This window comes from Octodon degus, unplaced genomic scaffold (genome assembly GCF_000260255.1).
Source record: "Octodon degus isolate 3935 unplaced genomic scaffold, OctDeg1.0 scaffold00200, whole genome shotgun sequence".
Taxonomy (NCBI): domain Eukaryota; kingdom Metazoa; phylum Chordata; class Mammalia; order Rodentia; family Octodontidae; genus Octodon; species Octodon degus.
In genome coordinates this window covers 3,298,900-3,318,305 of record NW_004524776.1, presented here as the reverse complement: position 1 = coordinate 3,318,305, position 19,406 = coordinate 3,298,900, and the positions used below count along the sequence as shown (strand labels likewise).

Genomic DNA, 19,406 nt, shown 5'->3' with positions numbered 1-19,406 from the left:
CCACAATCCAAGCCTCATTGACTGTAGGCTTAGATGTGCTGGAAATGTATTTAAAATACTAATTTTTCTAAATATTTGTGTTGGCATGGCTTGTACCTTGTGGCTAAATCATCGATAGGTTTGATAGTCTGACATTGTGATCCCTTAAGTTAGGATATTAGAGCCAGCAGTTTGGTCATTTATCTGAGAAGTTGAATCAGGCATCAGGACCCCTGGTATCCCCACCCAGCCTTGTCCCCCTAGAATTCCTGACATAAGAAGCTTTGGTGGCTCTTGTACCATACAGTCCAGTGTGACCAGCAGCCTGGTGTGAGCTGGCCCTGCCACCCCTGACTCTTTCCTGCCTGCGTGCCCCCCCAAGGTACACCCACGTCCTGGCCACCCTGACCTCTGTGTCTTCAGTGTACCCTTGTCTTGAGCCCTGCTCCTTTGACATCCGTGTTCTTCTCTCTTCCTTGTGAGACTCTTTGATCCTTCACCATTCTGTCTGGATCATCTCAATATTTTTATTACTAAAACTCACCAAAGAAATAAGCTTAGTCCTTGCCATATTCTTGCACTACCCTCAGCACCTTCCATCATGTGAAAATAAGAACAAAACATCCTTTGACAGGGCCAGTTTGCTATAGAAGTCTTCCTTAAATTTCACTGGGGAAATTTCCTCAAGGAATCCTTCCCCACTGCCCTAAATGAGGTCAGCACTTTTTAAAGACCTTTGTTCTTTTTTTTTTTTGCCTCTTCACAGTAGGGGTTGAACCCAGGGTCTTCACGCAGAGCTACAGCCCCTGCTCTTTTTTCAGATAAAGTCTTACTAATCACAAAGATTTGATTTGAACTTGTCATCCTCCTGCCTCAGTCTTCTAGAGTGGTGATGGCGAACCTTTTAATGATAACAAACAGCTGGCCATAGGTTCACCACCTCTTTCTTAAGTGTTCGGGTCATAGGTGTACACCACCACACCCAGATTTAAAGGACCTGTTTAGAAGGCCTTCTGTATTTTTATCCCATATTCTATAGTAATCAGATTACTTCTTTGGCCCATGAGGGATGCCTAATCTCTGGAGGCAGGCTTTTGTTCCCTGTCATAGATGTTCAGTAAGTAATTGAATACGTAACTATAGTTGCAGCACTCAGGATTTCAGCTCTGTTTTGTTTTATTTTTGTTTTTTTGAAACAGGGTCTTCCTGTATAATTCAAGGTCTCTTCCTATCTCAGCCTCCTGAGTACTAGGATGACCAGTGTGTGCCACCATGCCCAGCAAGATTTCAACTCTTTAACCCCTGATATTGGACTCAGCCATTGACCTCAGAAGGGCTCTATGTGACTCAGTTTCTCTCTTGTTGAAGCAGTAGATGTAATGAATATGTCATACATTGTAGGATTCTCTTCGTAAGTGGTATATAGGCTGCTGTCTCTGACTAAATCTGTCTGTCTGTCTCCCCCCTTCTCTACCTACCATACAGGGCTCGGTGGCCTACATTCCCCAGCAGGCCTGGATTCAGAACAACTCTCTCCGAGAAAACATCCTTTTTGGGCGCCAGCTGCGGGAACAGCACTACAAGGCTGTCATTGAGGCTTGTGCCCTCCTTCCAGACTTGGAAATCCTGCCCAGTGGGGACCTGACTGAGATTGGGGAGAAGGTTGGTATGGTGTCAGCACCAGGCTCCGAGATCAGGTCCCACAGTCTCGGTGACGTACACTGAACCCTTGCTGTCCTGTTTGTGAGTCTGTGAGCAGCTGCGATTGGTGTCTAGGCTGGCTCTGCTCAGAGGGAGGCTGTGCTCCATGCTTGTAGCCCTCAACACTTGGAGCCTGGCTCAGTCTACCCAACATGGGTTCTTGCTGGGGCCTGGGGTGAGCAAGGCTGTGCCCCAGCCCCATCACAGCATGAGGCATCAGAGGGTGGGCACAGCAGCAGTCTCACCCTTCCCATGACATGTGGCTCAAAACACCGTAATGTCTGGCTTGGGGAATGCAATGGATACCCACTGGGCTAACCTTGCAGATTTATATCAGTTAAAAGAAATCATTCACCAAATCAGAAAGCTAATGGAGCTGCCAGCTTGTAACTAGAGACAGATGAATTCTGTGTACTCTTGGTTTTCCCAGAAGTGACTGCTGCCTGCAAGTGTGCATTTTGAGTATGCACTGGACGGGCACTAGACAAGCAGGCCAGGTAACGGAACAGAAGCCCAAGGGAACAAGCAAGCCAGCATGCAGTACCCCTGATGCGCACATGAAGCAGGTCATGGGAGGTACACTCTATTGTCTCTGTCATAGTCAACTGGCTGTAAGGATGACAGAAGGTAGGCACAGGGATGAAGGCTGTGGGTGTTTTACCTGTGAACAGTTCCCAGGTGACAATACAATAGCTAACATGGATGGAGCTCTTGCTCTGAAGTAGGCCCTATGCTGAGAATTCTTGCTGTTTCTTCCCCACAGCAATTCCACTAGGTGATTTGTTGTTATTCCCATGTAATGGCTGAGCAAAGAAAGGCACCCAGAGAGGCTGCATGACTTGTCTGAGGTCCCACAGCTAGACAATTTTAAAGAGGGAGATTCCTGTGTTCCTGTTCTTACATGCTACCTTTGGTCATTTATTTCTTTGCCTATTTATTTTGATAGTACTAGGGATTGAACCCAGGGATGCTCTGCAGCTGAGCTACACTTTGTTTTGAAACAAAATCTTGCTAACTCATTAAATTGCTCAGATTGGTCTTGAACTCGGGGTTCTCCTGTCCCAGTGTTTCAGAAGCTGGAGTTACAGGTCTGCATAACTGCACAGGTTTCATTTGGTTACTTCTGAAAAAATGGTTGTTCTTTGTACTTCCCGTATTCTGCCCCTGCACCACACCCAGCATTCCCACTCCTTGGCCGTTACCTGGCCTGCTTGTCTAGTGCCCGTCCAGTGCATACTCAAAATGCACACTTGCAGGCAGCAGTCACTTCTGGGAAAACCAAGAGTACACAGAATTCATCTGTCTCTAGTTACTAGCTGGCAGCTCCGTTAGCTTTCTGATTTGGTGAATGATTTCTTTTAACTGATGTAAATCTGCGAGGTTAGCCCAGTGGGTATCCATTGCATTCCCCAAGCCAGACATTACGGTGTTTTGAGCCACATGTCATGGGAAGGGTGAGACTGCTGCTGTGCCCACCCTCTGATGCCTCATGCTGTGATGGGGCTGGGGCGTAGCCTTGCAGTCTGGCTGGGTCCTCTGCATCCCAGCAGCAGCTGTCAGTAGCTGGCTATATTTCCCAAGTCTTAAGATTTCCGAGGACACCTGTCTTCTGTGCTGTGCTTCTTCCAGGGTGTGAACCTATCTGGCGGCCAGAAGCAGCGTGTGAGCCTGGCCCGGGCCGTGTACTGTGACTCAGACATCTACCTCTTCGATGACCCCCTCTCAGCTGTGGATGCTCACGTGGGAAAGCACATTTTTGAAAACGTGATTGGCCCCAAGGGGATGCTGAAGAATAAGGTGCTGTGACCTCCCTGCTTGTTGGTTAAGTCAGGCTGGGTTCTCTTTAAGAATCCTCCACTTTCCAGGCTTTTTTTTTTTTTTCTTCAATTGGACTTGAACACATTTATGGCGCTTCCCTTGGAAGCCTTCCCAAGGCATGTGGCTTGCTCTCGTTTTTCTAGGGTAAGTCCTTGGCACTCACTTGACTTCACTGCCTCTGCTGCCCATGGGTGGCCTCTCTTCCCAATTAAATCATAGGGTTGGCTCCTCAGAGAGAAACCCACCTGTGACCTCCTCGACTGAGAGGGCTTCACCTCCAAGCTGAAGTGGCCAAGGGCTGTGGGTTTGGAATATGAAACTCACCAGGACACCTTAGTGTGATAGGAAACAGCTCCTGGTCCTGGCCTGGGAGGCCTGGAGGGGAAGCAGGGGCACCCTGGTCTGCCATATACAGATGCACGTGGGGAGTAGTGAGGCTTGTGGAAAGCAAAGGCCATGAGGCACGGCCCCACCACTTAGATTTCTATGTTTCTTTTGAGTCATTTTGCTCTGGGTATAGACTTTTAAAGTAGGATTATTATGCCCTCCTGTTTAGACAGCATCACAGGACTAGAATGCTATACATAGTCCTATGGACACCACGAACCTTCAGTAACCCTCAGTGCAAAAAGCTCTTCATTATTTTTTAGATTTTTCAAAGGCATGCATGCCCATGATACCAAAATTAAGAGTCTGAGGAAGTACATATGTACAGACCTGTGTGTGCACACACTTACAGGTCCCTGCATCCTGTATCCATAATTTATTTCTCAAGTGCAGAGGTCAGCAAGCTAAGATGACTTTTCATTTTTAAAGTTGATGGTAAAAATCTAAACAATAATTTGTGATATGCCCAGATCATACTGAATCTAAATGTCATTATCCATGAATAAAGCTTTATTGGGGTACAGCACAGTCCACCTGTGCTGTGGGGTGCCACCTGTGACTGCTCCATGGTGCGGCAGCAGAGCTAAGCTATTGCCTGATAAGTAGAAGGACTGGAAGCCAAAAACATTGGCCATGTGGCCCTGTGAGAAGAAGTTTGGCTGACTTCTGCCAATAGTTGAATGCATGTCTTCCCAAACTTCCACATCCATAAAGAAGACATACACCTTTGCCCCTCAGCATTGCAAAATTAATAAATGAAATTTTTAAAAAACTATATATATATCTCTCCACATACATATACAGATCTTATAGTGGGTTTGAGGGAAGAGAGACAGAGAGTTGCTTTAAAAAAAAAAAAAGTTCAGCCACTGCATGTAAACTGTTTTACAAGTGTGTCATTCTTCAGTTCCCTCACGTGCTTGTGTGGTTCCCACCAGGCCCTCCCGTTCACCTCTGCAAAACTTGCACCCCCACCACATCTGCATGCACCAGTTCCCTTCTTTGGCTGTGCTCAGACCATCCTGCACAGTGTTTTTCTGTTTATTTCTCCTCCATACTGGAGTCTGGGTCAGGGTCTCTGTTGGTCTTGTTTCCTGCTGTACCCGCTGCTCTCAGCCCCGTGCCTGCCTTTCAGTGCAGGGCAGACCACGGCACACAGACTCTGGCTCCAGCCTGCTTCTGTCTCAGGTATGCGTCCAGCCTTCAGGTTGAGTGTTGCTGCCGGTGGCCTGGCGATGCCTCCCTTAGCCGTCAGCATGCCAAGTCAGGCTGTCCCATCCGGTGAGCTCCCATAACAGGGGGCCTGCTTTTCCCTGCAGACTCGGATCTTGGTTACACATGGCATCAGCTACTTGCCGCAGGTGGATGTGATCATCGTCATGACTGGTGGCAAGATCTCAGAGATGGGCTCTTACCAGGAGCTACTGGACCGGGACGGGGCATTTGCCGAGTTCTTGCGCACGTATGCCAGTGCCGAGCAGGAGTCCTCAGAGGATGATGGTAAGGCTGCGGGGTGCTGACTGGAGACCACACTGCCTCTTGGAGGTTCCCATTGACTACTCTGAGAAGGAGGCTCATGCAGGCATCAGGGTGGGAGCAGGTCAGATGCCTCAGGGCCTGGCTGAGAACCAGCTGAATGGAGAGGGGACCGCATACCGTAAGGCCATGTGCTAGGTCCCAAGAGCACTAGTCTTCAGTTCAACTGACCTAAGAGTGGGAGGCAGTCTTTCTGTAAAGTAGCCTGGGGTCCATGATCTTTGGGGTCCTGATGGTAAAAACAGGGACAATGGTAATTATAATCCCTCAGTTTGTGCAGAGACTAAGATAGGGCAAAGACGTGGTAAATACTCAGGACAGATGAAGCGTGAGATTGAACCTACATGCTTAGGCCACTGGCTCAAATCCCAACTACTGCTGTAACAATTTTGGTGACACAAGGCTTATCCTTCAGACCCCTCACCCTGTGTCCTTGCTGATAAGGCAGTATGACAGGAACAACCTCCTGGCATGGAGTGGTGGGTCAGCAGGTGCCCAGTCCTTCCTGAGTGTTCTGCACGCACCAGTTGTTACTGTTAGGCCCTGGGGAGAAGGACTGTCCCTGGCCTCTGTAGGCCACAACAGACCTGCCCATTCTCAGCTCCCTTGCCTTGGTTTCTCCTGCAGGCTGGCATCTGAAAGTGCAGTAGTCCAGGGCACCTTTTCAGACTTCTGGGCAGGGTGGACATCCAAGAATCCGTCTCTCTCATCAGTTGGTTCACACTGGCATCTCAGAGATTCCTCTGCTCACCTCCTGTCTGAGAGGTGTGGCCCATAGTGACATGGACAGAACAGATGTCAGCTGATACTGTCTCTGTGTCCCACATGGCCATGCTTTTCGTCTTGGGGCCCGTCATTCTCGCCAATCTCTGAGCCTCTCTTGTGAGTGTCTTTAGTTGCACTGTAGTGCCTGGTTTGATGTAGTGAATCGAATTGAAACACTTCCCTTTTATGGTCATTTTGACTTTGGGGAAAAGCCAAATTTTGCAGGTGCCAGATTCAGGGAATAAGGTGATAAGGATGTTCTGTAATTTTTTTACGATCTTGCCTTGACATTGGATGGCACTTGGCAGTAGCATTCACCATACTTTTTTAATCATGTCTCATAAAGACACAAAAAAGGACTTCCAGAACTGCTCAGAAAGTAGCAAGAATGCTGAACTGTTTCTCTGAAGTGAGAGCATTTTCATGAGGATTAATGACAGTGTTCCTTCTACTAGAATCGCATTTTAATGTAAACATTCACCGTGTATTTTGATCGCCACTGCTACATCTACAATGATCCCAGTTCTATATACTGTCACATTCTGAGTTGCTGGAGGTGAGGGCTTTAATGTGAATTTTAGGGGCTCCGAGTTGACCTGAAACAGTACTGTTCAAGGTTCGAGGTTTTGGAGAGTCAGTAGTGATTGAGACACAAAGCCCAGACTGGGTGTGGTGGTGCCCGCCTGCAATCCCAGTGCTTCAGAGGCTATAAACAGAAGGATCACTACAAATCCAATCTGTGTAGTGAGACCCTGTAGACCCTGCACTAAATACATTTTAAAAAACAAGACACAAAGCCCTATCCTTAGGGGCTAGAGGGAAAGACAAAAAGCAAATCACATAAAGATGGTTTCAGGTAGTATTAAGCATTGTGAAGAAGAAAAAAAAGCATCAGGTAACTGGTCAAACTGGTGTGGGTGGCAGGCTGGCAACTCAGACAGGATGGAAGTCCATGTAGAGAGGTGACAGGTATGGGAATGATCCAGATAGGAGAAGCTCCTGAAAAGTGTTCTGGATTTAGGGGACAGCAGGCACAGAGGCCTTGGAACCAATGTGATCTCCATTTGTGTAAGAAACCTACAGGACCCTGGTGTGGCCAGAGCAGGTGGACAGGAGCTGGGGCTGATGAGGGCAGCCCCACATTAAGACGTTGGTCTAAACTTGTGGGGAGCCACTAAGTGAAAAAGAGGAGAGTACCCTGAGGGCATCCACCAGCTGCTGACAGGTTGGACCCCAGTTTGGGTCTCATTTATCTGCGGATAACAGAGTTGCTGTGCTGTGGTTTTGTTTGTTTGTTTGTTTTATTGATACTGCCCTGGGGATTGATCACAGAGCCCTTCCCCTGAGCTACATCCTCAGCTGTGTTGTAGTTTTTAAGACATGGTCTTGCTAAACTACCCAGGCTGAGTTGGATGAACCTATCATCTAACTCCTTCAGCCTTACAGACTGCTGGCATCACAAGGCAGTGTCACTAGGCCAGCTCTCTTAGTAGGTTATTTATTTATTTATTTTTATTTTTATTGTTTTTAGGGAAGGGTCTACAGGGTGTTCAGGGTCTCACTACTAGATTGGACCCTTAGTGATCCGCCTGTTTACAGCCTCCCAAGAGCTGGGATTACAGGCACGCACCACTATGCCCAGTCTCAATTGTCATCTCAGCGCGCCCCAGGGGTGGGGCCGGTATGGCAGGTCCTGTCTCTTAGTAGTTTTTAATAGGTGATTTTTTGTGATAGAATTGATGTACCATATAGTTTGACTGCTTAAAGTCACTTAATCCAGTGGCCATTACCACATTCAGTCTTTTTCATCTCACTGACAGAGAAAACCCCATAACTATTAGCAGTCACTCATTTTTTGCCAGCCTGCAAGTCCTAGGCAGCCAGTGTTGGGAGCCCGTGAGGCTGGAAATTGATCGTGCGTGGGAGGGCAGGATGAAGCCAAAGCAGTCAAGTTTTGAGAAAAACATCCTGCATGAACATTGTGGGTTCCTAGTCACTAGGCAATCTTGTGTCTTGCAGCCTTGTAAAGGTATAAATAAAGGCCCTCACTGTTGTTCTGGGGGTCCTCTTGCCAACCCAGCAGACAGGCCACCACCTGGCCCAGCTCTTTTCTTCTGGGCTATCTTTTCCTGATTCCTGCCACTGTTTCTCCCCGGGTACAGTGGATCACACTGAGAGACCAGTGGATCCCTACAAACCAGTTATCTATTTTCATTCATTCTCATTCTCTCTCTCATTTTCTCTCTCTCTCTCTCTCTCTCTCTCTCTCTCTCTCTCTCTCTCTCTCTCTCTCTCTCGATTAGCTTAGCCTGCACCTTTTGTATAAAAGGACTTGACCATATGTGACATTTTATCGCAGGCTTTTTCCAGAGTCTTGTGTGTTTAGAGGAAAAAGTTGTACTTGTGAGGTTTTTGTTTGGTTTTATTTATTGGTTCTTGCTGTGCATGGTAACTGACATTCCCTTAGCTTTTAATGTTTTTAGTTGGAATGAGTTTCTACACATTCATGCCCTTTGGTGGGAAGTTCTGCCTTATATCTAGCCTATTCGATGGTACTGCAGCTCTGCTGGCTCATAACCCCAGTATGCTTTGTCTTCTAAATTGAGGGATATGAGTTCCATAGAATCTTTTTTCCGGGATGGTCGGTCGTCGGGCTGGCAGTCCGTTGGTCTGGTCTGGTCTGGTCTCTGTTTCTCAGCTGGTGTCTCTGTCCTTAGCCCTCTTTCCATCCAGTGATCGAGGAGCATCCTTAAACTCTCTCCCCTCTTCCCAGCTGCTAGATATCCAAAGCAGTTTGTGCAGAGCGTTAGAAGTGGCCCGTTTCTTTATTATTTTCTGTGCATGCTGGCACTTAGTTTGGCGATGAGACACCACCTACCGCCCTAGCGTCTCTGTGGGATCACTTCCCCAAGTCAGCCACTTCATCTCCGGCCAAGTAAGATGCTGCATCCTTAGCCTTTGGGCCTTACACCAGGTGGCCCCTTCTCCACTTCCTGGAGGGGGCCCATCTGGAAGTCGTGGTGCGCAGGCCTCGTCTTGCTCACGCTCGGCCAGCTCCAACCAGAGACCTTGGATCTGTGCAGCTGCACTTCTGGCCCCTCCTAAAGGGGAAGCGTCTTCCTTGTTGGCTTCTTGAGGTCCAACGCCAGGCTAAAGGCAGGTTGGTTGGCAGTGATTCTTTCTCAGTGTGATGTCACAGGGGAGAGGCAAGCCTGTTGCTATACTGGTTTCTAGGAAATCTGTTTATTCCTTATTTTTTATTATTTACTGCTTATTTAGGATGGCAAGGAGACGTACACAAATTGGGTTGTCTTTGTTGTATTTTTTTGTTTACAGTCTCAGGGATTGAACTTGAGACCTTGTGCTTGCCCTTCAGGTGCTTATGCCATTGAGCTATCCCCCCAGCCACAGGTTGGTTTGTTAAACCACATATATGAGAAGCAAATTTATTTTAAGCTTTGAGGGTTTTTTTTGTTTTTGTTTGTTTTATGGCCCTACGGAGCAAACCCAGGGCTTTCACATTCATGGTCCTTTTAATTTTTATTTTGAAAAGAGTCTCACAAAGTTGCCCAGTTGCCTGGGCTTGCCTCAGACTTTCAGTTCTCCTGCCCTGGCCTTGGCCTGCTGAGTGCAGGGGTCACAGGCCTGTACCGCCACAGCTGATTGCTTTCTTCTTTTTTTCTTCTCTGGTGCAGGCCATGTGCCCAGCAGGTGTCCCAGCACTGAGATGCATTGCTTCTTAGGAATGTAAAACCCAGGTTAGGGATTTCCCACGGGGAGCAGGAGTGCCTTTTGAGTTTTGACCACTTGTGGTGTTTTTTGCTGCTATCACTGGTTTGGGGGTTTCTACAAATATCTTCTGGGTAGCACCTGGCAGTGCTCGTGGGGTGCCCCATTCCTGCCCCTCTACAACAGAACAATGGAGCCAGCAGGTTGCGGGAAGAAGGGGGGAGCTGCACAGAATGGCCTGGACCTCGGCAGGGGAAAGCCCTGGAGAAGTCGGGCTAGTGGGGAGGTGGAAAATACCAGTGACAGTTCAGCCTTACCCACTCCCTGGATTTCTTTCTTCCCCTTCACTGAAAGTGCTATGGACCCCACCTAGCAGCCTTAGAGCCCCCTTGCAGCAAAAGAGCTGCACAGTCCCGTCAGCCCTCTGCAGGGCCTGCATTTTGTCCACTTTTGAGGAACAGGAACTTTCACAGCTGTAGCTTGCGTGTGAGCTTGGATGGTACAACCAGCACTTCCATTTTTGGTCAAAAACAAGGTGTCACCTACACAACAGTGAGTTGAATTCTTCTCCCAACGGAGGCCAGCCTGCTGGCCCCAGCCTGGCCGAGGTCCATACCCTTCCCTAGCGAAGGCAGCGTTGGCATAAACAGCCTCTGAGGTATTGCTGTGAGCGAGCACTCGCGGCTTGGCCTGGCCCATGCTGCACTTCTGGGACTCAGAGTGGGGACAGACGTGGCTTGAGGGCACCAGAGACCTGCCACCTGTTACCCTGCTTTCTGTTCTTTGTTGAACTTACCACTTCCTGGCAGTAAATCCAGCGTCTGCTGGCTTGTTTACTTGTTCTCTCAGTCCATGGCTGCCTGTCTCCTCAGGAGGGAGAATAGTGCCCAGACCAACTAGACACTCACCATGAGGCCTTAAATAAGTGAGTGAGTGGATTACACCTTGATCATTTGGGATATTCCCTTTATGAACTGTTAGCCAAGCCTGGTGATACAGGCCTGTGATCCCAGCACTACTTTGAGCCTTGCCTGGACAATTGAATAACTTTTTGAGACCCTGCCTCAAAATAAAAAAGGCTGGGGATGGGTTGATTTTGCCAGTTTCCCTGGGAACCAGACTAGAAGCAGCTATGTAGATACAGACTGCAGGGGGTTACTGATGTGGCTGCACCGATGCCCTTGTGGCCGTGGAGCTCGGTTCTGCTTGCTCACTGGCTGTTCAGCTGTCAGCCTGTCCATCTGCCCCTCGGGGGTGTGCACAGAGGGCCTCCTGTGTGGTGCAGGGCCACTGTGAGTCAGTGCCACTGTGGGTCAGTGCTGCGCCCGAGTTGTTCAGTGCATGTCCAGGTGCCGAGAATAGCGGTAAGAATTAGTCTACAGAGGCCGGGGAGATGGCTCAGTAGAACAAGCACTTCCCTGGCAAGCGCAAGGGCCTGAGTTCAATCCCTAGTTCCAAAAAAGAAAGAAAGAGAGAATCGGTCTACAGTCTTAGGAACAAAGGAAGACTAATAACAGAGGACATCTGGGTGGTACATGTAGTGATATAGGAAGTCTCCAGGCCTATGAGAGCCCAGAAAAGGGCTGCATCCCATCCTGGGAGGGCCCTGGATGATATCGGAGCCCAGGGACATTCTCTTCTCCTTTTCTGGGGTCTTTGTGTAACTGTCTCAGTGTAAGTTTCTATGTCTGTCCTCCAACAGCCAAGGCTGTGCCTGGAGCTGAGGCCTGCGCTGCCTCCCAGCTTCACAGCTTTCTTTCCCTGCTCTCCACTGCAATTCTTTTCTTCCCTCTGCTGCCATGAAAATAGATAAAAAAAGATGGAAGTTGTTCTGCAGTCTTACTTTTATAGCCTTATTTTTTTTTTTTCTGAGACAAGGTCTTAATAAACAGTGAAGGCTGGCCTTGGCCTCCCAGTCCTCCTATCTCAGCTCCCAAGTACTGCGATCACAGGCATGCAGCAGCACAGCGCAGCATCTAGCTCTTTTGATGTTTAAAGACAGGTATTTTGGAGCAAGGCCATGTGTTTGGGAGGCACAAATAGAGCAGGTCCATCAATGTCATGGTGCTGGCCCCTCCCCCTTGTGGGATGATCCATTCATTCCCTCTGGATGTTGAGGGAAGCATGGGAAAAGGCATTCGCTGGATTCTTAACACCTTCTTGGATCTTGTGACTCCCCAGGCGGCAAAGTGGTGGACAAGGAAGAGGAAGGTCAGTAGTGCCTGGGTTGCAATTGGCTGTGCTAGTGGACCGTAGGTGGAGGCTGTAGATGGACCAGGGTTGCCATTGCATGCCTGGCAGGGGAGCTTGAAGGTCTGTGCATTTTCACCTCCTAGCATTGCGGTCGGTACTGGGCATACATTTTGTGTGTCCCTAGCTCTGGCGTGTCGCCTGGGCCTTGGCTAAGCTTACTGTCTTGGAGTCACAGACTGCATTGCATAGGGCGTGGCACACAGCCCACTGTGGCTGATGACAGGCACACAAGTGTTTCTAAGCATGATTAAAACATGCTCAGGCCAGGACAAAGCAGGGTGAGTGGTGGCGGAGGCGAGGTAGGGGTGCTGTCCAGCAGAGTCCAGGCTGGCTGGGCTGTCCCTGCTGCTCCTGTACCAGTGGTGGAGGGATGAGGGTCCAGGCCAAGGACATTTTGCAGGTAAGAGGCTGACTTCTGCCACCTTATGCAAAAATGGCCAAAGTCAGGAATTGGAAAGTCTGGGAATCTGCATAGAGTCTTGAGGATGGGCCAGTAGGATCATCATGATCCTTTGGGCATTGATACAAGGCAGAGCCCAGGGCACTTAGGCAGGGCCATACTTGGCCAGGGCAGCCTGGGACCCATAGGGCAGCCTGCCTGGGTGGGGGAAGAAGGCGACAGTGACCACTTGAGGTGGTGGCAGAGCAGTAAGCCAGTTTGTTGCTGTCTCTCCCTTGAGATCCACAAACCCCTGGCAGAGTTGAGTCTTCTTGAGCCCTGGCTGGAACAGCCTTTGAACAAAGGTGAGGCAGCCCAGGAAGCCGCTGAGCAGTTCCTGTTGAGAGCCAGTGGTTGCAGGAGAGATGAGCAGGGAAGGGAAGGCCAAGGCTTGCAGAGGGGTGGCCCAGGCCAGCCAAGCAGGGCAGAGCATGTCTCTGAAGCATGCCACACTCACAGCCACACCTGGCTCCCAGGGCCATGCATGTGTCAGTACTGAACGTATGCAAGTGCGTGGGAAGTCCTGCTTGCTGTCACTCTTCCTTCCTGGAGGATGGGCTGCCTTGGTTTTGTGGCTTAAGAAGGAGAGATGCTCACACACAAGGAATGTTTAAAGCAGATCACACTACAAGTACATGTAGTATCAAAACCAGTCTCTCTCTCGCAGAGCACTGGCTGTGCCTGGTGCCACGCACAGTCCTGTTCCAAACCCCTGCCTATGAGGGTGGGATCTGTTGCTGTTCTATCTTGCAGATAGGCAGGTTGAGGATTACAGAGGTTTCCTGTTTCCCTGAGATGCTCAGAAGTGAGAAGACAGCTCCCAGAGTTCTGGCTACCTGGCTTTGCCCCGTTGCCTGACTGATCTAGCTCAGTCACTGTGGGAGCCCAGGCCTGGACGCGGGGCATGTTTGCATTTATGAAGAGTCCTCGCTCTTAAGGATTCATGCTGGGCCACGATTGAGAATCCTGGTGTAGGGCACCTGCCCCATCTCAGGAACCATCCCTAGCTCCCTCTTCATGTCCAGCATTGGCTGAGGCTCCCTGTGGCTGTCCCCTCAGAGCCTGGCTTTCTGCATTCTGCATGAACTGTGTGTTCCCAGGGTGGCCCTGTACCGTGCTGCTGGCAGCATGTGTATCCCATGCATAACTTCTTTCCTGGTCTCCTCTGAGGGCAGCCATCTGCTGCTTTGTGCTGTGCTTGTCCCTCTCCTGGCATCAGAAGAGGAGGAAGTCAGTGCAGAGCAGGCGTAGTAGTTGTGACACCTCCCTGCTCCCCCTACCCCCGCAAGTCCTGTGGATGGGAGGAGCTAATGGATTCCACCCAGCGCGGCACTGGTTGTGAGGCCACAGACAGGCTCCTCGTCCTTTCCCGAGGTGGTGGTTTTCTTGTCTTTGGTTTTGGCCTTGCTCAGCTCTTAAAACACCAACTGTGTCCTAAAAGCTGTTGACCAGCATCCTGGCTGCTGTTCTGGAGATTCTTCCAGGACTGGGGCCTGTCCAGGTGCTCCACTGGGGCCTTTTCAGTTTACATAATGAGATACCTTCTTGTTGCTGGGGACTCGGCCTTAACCTGGGCCCTAAGGTTTGTCCACCAGAAGGGTAACCCCTACATTGCAGTGGCTTCTCCTCCCTGGCTACTGCCCTTGTCAGACTGGTTGGTTTGTATTTTGGTTTGGTCTGAGGTAGTTGACAGCCAGAGGGCTCTGTGTGGTCCTTTGCATCCCATCCCATTGGCTAGATTCACCTATCAGCAAGGCTAGATTTTACTCCTCAGTTCAGTGCAGGGCACCTGCCCAAGCCCAGGACCTTCTGCCCATGTACTCTTGCCTGGGGCCATCCCAGCCCTGAGAAACCCTGCTGCAGCTGAGGATTAAGAGCCTGTCTGTGGCCTCACAAAGCCATCCTTTCCCAATGTGGTGGTTTTCTTGTCTTTGTTTTGGCCTTGCTCAGCTCTTAAAACACCAACTGTGTCCGTCATCTCTCTCCTGCCAGGGCTGACAGGCCTCAGTGGTCCAGGAAAGGAAGCAAAGCAAATGGAGAATGGCATGCTGGTGACGGATGCCTCCGGGAAGCAGCTTCAGAGGTGAGCGCAGTGAGGGCGGCCGTGTTGACGGTTCTCTGAGACCAGTGTCTTTACCCTTCTCACCTGGAGCGGTGGGGAGGGTGCCAGCACCTTACCCAACTACCCAGCAAGTGCTCAGCTTCCCAGGGCCCTCTGTGCTCCCCTACAGGTCCTCAGGGACCTCCCTTGGCAGAGGCCCACAGTGCAAGGTGGTGCTGCATGTGTCAGATGGCACAACTCACAGGTCTCACAATTGCGCCCTCTGTCCCCACTCCCGACCCTCAAGTTCCCATCCTGGTGTGGGTCTCTGCTCAGGTCATTCACAGGGGCCTGCAGTGGTCAAGTTTTGCAAAGCAGTGTCTGATGCAGAATAGGCAGAATAAGTGGGGGATGGCGGCCCAGGCCTGTAATCCTAGGTAGACATGAAGGCAGAAGAATTGCAGTCTCCAGGCCAGCCTGACAACTTAGTGAGACCCTGCCTCAAAAGACTGGGGGACACTGAAGATATGGCTTGCTGGTAGAGTGCTTGCCTGCCATTCATAAGGCTCTGAGTTTAATTGTCAATGTTAAAAAAAAAAAAATCTGAATAGCCACATTAATAGTGGCTGTTCTGTCTTATCCACCGTGAGGAGCCAGGACCTGCATGGCCTTTGAGCTAGAGGTAGTTGCTGTCATCTTTCCATTTCATAGGTGAACAAACTGAGAGCTGCCCACAGCTCACCCAGCTTGAGAGAAGCTGAGCTCGAATTCATACCCAGCTCTGAGTTCTAGACTCCACTGCTCTAAACAGGTTGTTTCTGGTAAAGTGACTGGGTGATTGGAGCAGTGGCATCGCATATGCTTTGTTGCAGAGCCCTGTGTCTCAGTTTTCTCATCTGTTAAATGGGGTTTATGGTAATACCTAGCAGATGGGCTTGTAGTGGGGTAGATGCAGTACGGTGTGTGTGACAAGTGCAGGCACCGCCAGGACTCACAAGCACTCAGCTGGGACAGCCTTGAGTTCCACCTTCCTCAAGTGGATGATTCCACGGCTGGGAAGATGTGCACCAACGGTTGTGCTGACAAAGCACGGTGTCTTAAGACAAAAAAACACAGAACAGTGTCTTAAGACAAAAAAAAAGGGGAGATACAAAGGAAAGAGCATATTTATATATACAAAATAGGATAGATATACAGCTACTTTCGCTTAATTCAATGAGAAGAAAGAGGTGTACTAATAGTGTTTGGACAGGATATCCTGTCTGCTTCTAGTACTATGGATAACCACTGAGAAGATAACAATGTACAATGTATTGATTATCGAAACTGTCCTATTAATCAGCTTTGAAATTGTCTCATTCATATTTATTTCTTAATTAAAATAAATAATAAAATGAAAAAGCAAGAGAAAAAAGAATTTAAAAAATTTTTTAAAAGAAAGCAAGTGGTAATATTTACTCATATGTTCAATCTTTTTTTTCATATATTCAATCTTACATAACTATATCTGTTAATCCGAGCAACAGATTTAACAATAAAAATAGATAATATATTTTAAAAAAAGAACAGTGTCTTTGCTTCCCTCCTGGGCTCAGCACTGCCTTAGGGGACAGGCGGAAATGTTGCCTGTCCCACTGATGCACCAGTCCAGGTGATGACCAGGTACCTATGGAGCTCGTGGCTAGCATGTACAGAGCATGCAGTGGGAGTGGTCACTTCCATGGTCCACACCTAGCTGTTGCTCTGGGATGTAGGGACAGGTGATAGCAAGAACTTGCTAGAGGGAGTCTCAGTGGGGAGGGCCTGGGAGGAGCACAGGGCTCTGGCTGGATCAGTTATCTCTTATGTAACACAGGGCCACAGCTCAACAGCCTCTTGTCTTACAGTTTCTGGCAGTTGGGAGTTTAGGTGCAGCATATTGGGGCCCCTGCTTCAAGATCTCTCATACACCTGTAGCCAAGGTGGTGGCCAGGCTTGTCTGCTAAGTGTGTACAGTGACATAGCCCTTGGTCTGCAGTTCTAAAACCCCATGAGCTCTGAAGACAGGAGGCTTGTAGGAAACTCATTTGGTAGAGAATGAGTGCAGCACACTTATTTCTTGGCAGAATCTAAACTGACCTGCAGCCATGGAAACCCTTGTTTTCTGCAGGTGGCAGAGCTATTCTTGCCTTTCACTGCAGAAGTCTCCACATGTGTGATTACAGGGCTTCCTTAGATCTGTGGAGTTATGTCACCTTCACTACCTTAGCCACCCTCTCTTTGTCAAGTGGACAAAGTCAGAGCAAACATATCTGTCTCCATGTGTGGGAGAGAGAACTGTGGACCTGAGGGTGTTTTGGAGTCAACAGAGAGTATACATGATGGACTGGCACAGTGCCTGGCATAGAGTGGGCACCTGGAAGGTATTGCCTTTGCTGGTATTATTGTCTCTAGTGGGAGACCCCTGGCAGCATGTAGGGCTCCTGGTCTTCTGTCCCAGGAGTGTAAACTTCTAAGATCATGCAGCAGGAAGCTCCAGTTCCCTGTCTGGATTCTGGATCCTTCTGCTGGCAGCTGCAGAGTGGCCCTTCTCTTTGCTGCTCCCTGAGCATTGGCTCTTGCCTTTGCACTGGGGACCCCTTCTGCACTCCCTTTACCTCAGCCAGAGACCTCTAAGCAGACTTCTGGGTGAGGAAAGATACCTCTTGGGACCTGATGTGAAGTGGGGAGGTGCTGAAGGCTTATCTGGCTTCAGGAAATGTTCTCGGGGGCCCAGCTTAGGGCTGCAGCACAGTGGGGAGTCACACAGGACCCCTGCCCCAGGTCCTTGTGATGGCGTGTGGGTGATAAGCAGGCCGAGGGAGTCATAGAGGTGACTGGAGAAAACTGTGCTGTTTTGCCTGGCCTTTGTAATCTCTCATAAATAGCTGCATTCCTCAGCTTTATTGGAGAAGCACGGAAAGAACTGTCACCACAGACACCATGGCCAGAGCTAAGTCTGTCGTCCTGTGGACCTGACTCCATTTCCCCGAGGGCCTGCAGTCTCCCCTGTTACATTTTCGTGAGCCCCAGGCCAGCAGTCATGGGGGACTGTTGTGCCTGTGTTAAGGGGGTCCAAGGGAGTCTTTATAAAAGGAGCCCGTGAAACTGGAGGGCTTTGGAATTAGACAGGACCTGAGGGGCTCCTATGCCAACCGTGGGGGGCTTGAGGTGACAAGGGGCTGCAGCACAGTGGGGAGTCACACAGGACCCCCTGCTCTCACTGCCACTCACCGCTCCCTCAGAGGAACTCTGATGCGCCTGCTCTGAATGAGGTTTCTTAACCAAGGGGAAAAATGTGAAATTCTTGGCTTGCATATTAAATGCATATATCCTTATAGATGTGCACCTGGGTGGTAAAGTACAAAAGTATAAGAAGAGAACATACCAACTTAAAAACTGAGTTTAAGGTTAAGGAAAGGGGGGGGGAAGGTAAATTTTTTATTTTGTTTTTAATTTTTTTCTGTGTTATCAGGAGCTATCTAATGAGTTAGAGTTAAGGGAAATAAGACCAAACGCTACTGTCATCTCTTCTTTAATCACAATACCACAGACTAAGACGGTTTGTTAAGGCAGAGGTTTCTTGCCGGGGAGATGGCTCAGTGGAATTAGTGCTTCCCTGGCAAGCGCAAGGGCATGAGTTCAATCCCCAGTTCTGCCAAAAAAATAAATAAGTAAATAAATAAATAAAACAAAATTTAAAAAAAAAGAGGTTTCTTTTGCCTGCTAGTTATGAACATTACAGAGGCCAGGCAAAGGAGCATGGCTTTCTCCAGTAACCTCTGGGACTTCCTTGCCCGCTTATCACCCACACAGTTCTGGGCCAAGATCAAAAGGCTATATCTAATAATGGCCTTTTTTTGTTTTTGTCTTCTTTTGGCTGTACTGGGGAGGGAACCTAGGGCCTCTAAACTGAGCCACATCCCCAGCCCTAAAAAAAAAAAAAAAAATTGCCCAGGTTGGGCTCAAACTTTGAGTCCTTCCCCCTCAGACTCCCAGAAAGTGCCACCATGTCAGTGATGATGTTCCGACCAGCAGAGTTCATGGGCAGCAAAAGGCATCAGGTAGGAGAGACCAGGAGTGCTGGAGACCTAGCCCCTGGCTTTCACAGCAGATCCATTCTTGAAATTCCCTGTCAATCCCATGAAGAGAGGAGCACATTCCTGAGGGCAAACCCTAGTTCGTTGTCAGGGCCTCACGTGGCCCACCTGTGAATGTCACATGTGGATTAAATTGCATGTTAACAAGGGACATGCTATGTTCAAACCATAGCAGTTACTATGTGTTACTTGAGGGGGGTCAGTATATTTCATCTATATGTTTGGGGGCCTTAATGTTAAACTTATTTTCACATGGAAAATAAAATGACCCAGGATTCAGAAATTGATGTATTTGTATACAAGGGAAAGATACATATGCTTAAGTGGCAAAGCAAATGGGGTCAAAGTATGAGAAGCGGGTGAGGCTGGGTGGAAGGTATACAGAGTCTATCAGACTGTTTCTGGAAAGGGCCAGCCAGGTAGCTCAGTGGACTCAAGTGCCTGCTTAGGCTGAGTGCAGTGACTGGGAGTCGGTCCTGAGTGCGCTGTGGCAGCTCCTCCCTGGGGCACGCTGAGCCAGAGATGAGACTGGGCGTGGTAGCACGTGCCTGTAATCCCAGAGCTTGGGAGGCTGAAAACAGGAGGATCACTGAGAGTATGACCTATGCAGTGAGACCTTGTAGACCATATATATATATAT

General features: G+C 49.1%; 1 protein-coding gene across 4 annotated transcripts in view; it reads left to right on the top strand.

The window, feature by feature from the left end:
• Abcc1 (ATP binding cassette subfamily C member 1) overlaps positions 1-19,406 on the top strand; it is a 137,348-nt gene that overhangs the window by 98,259 nt on the left and 19,683 nt on the right. Inside the window, exons 17-21 of one of the 4 annotated variants that reach the window (XM_023704668.1) lie at positions 1,465-1,641; positions 3,310-3,477; positions 5,205-5,385; positions 12,097-12,126; positions 14,600-14,690. In XM_023704668.1, the coding sequence (XP_023560436.1) occupies positions 1,465-1,641; positions 3,310-3,477; positions 5,205-5,385; positions 12,097-12,126; positions 14,600-14,690 (647 nt within the window). The remainder of the gene's footprint in view (positions 1-1,464; positions 1,642-3,309; positions 3,478-5,204; positions 5,386-12,096; positions 12,127-14,599; positions 14,691-19,406) is intronic. The other 3 variants (XM_023704670.1, XM_023704669.1, XM_023704671.1) reach the window with 3 other exon arrangements.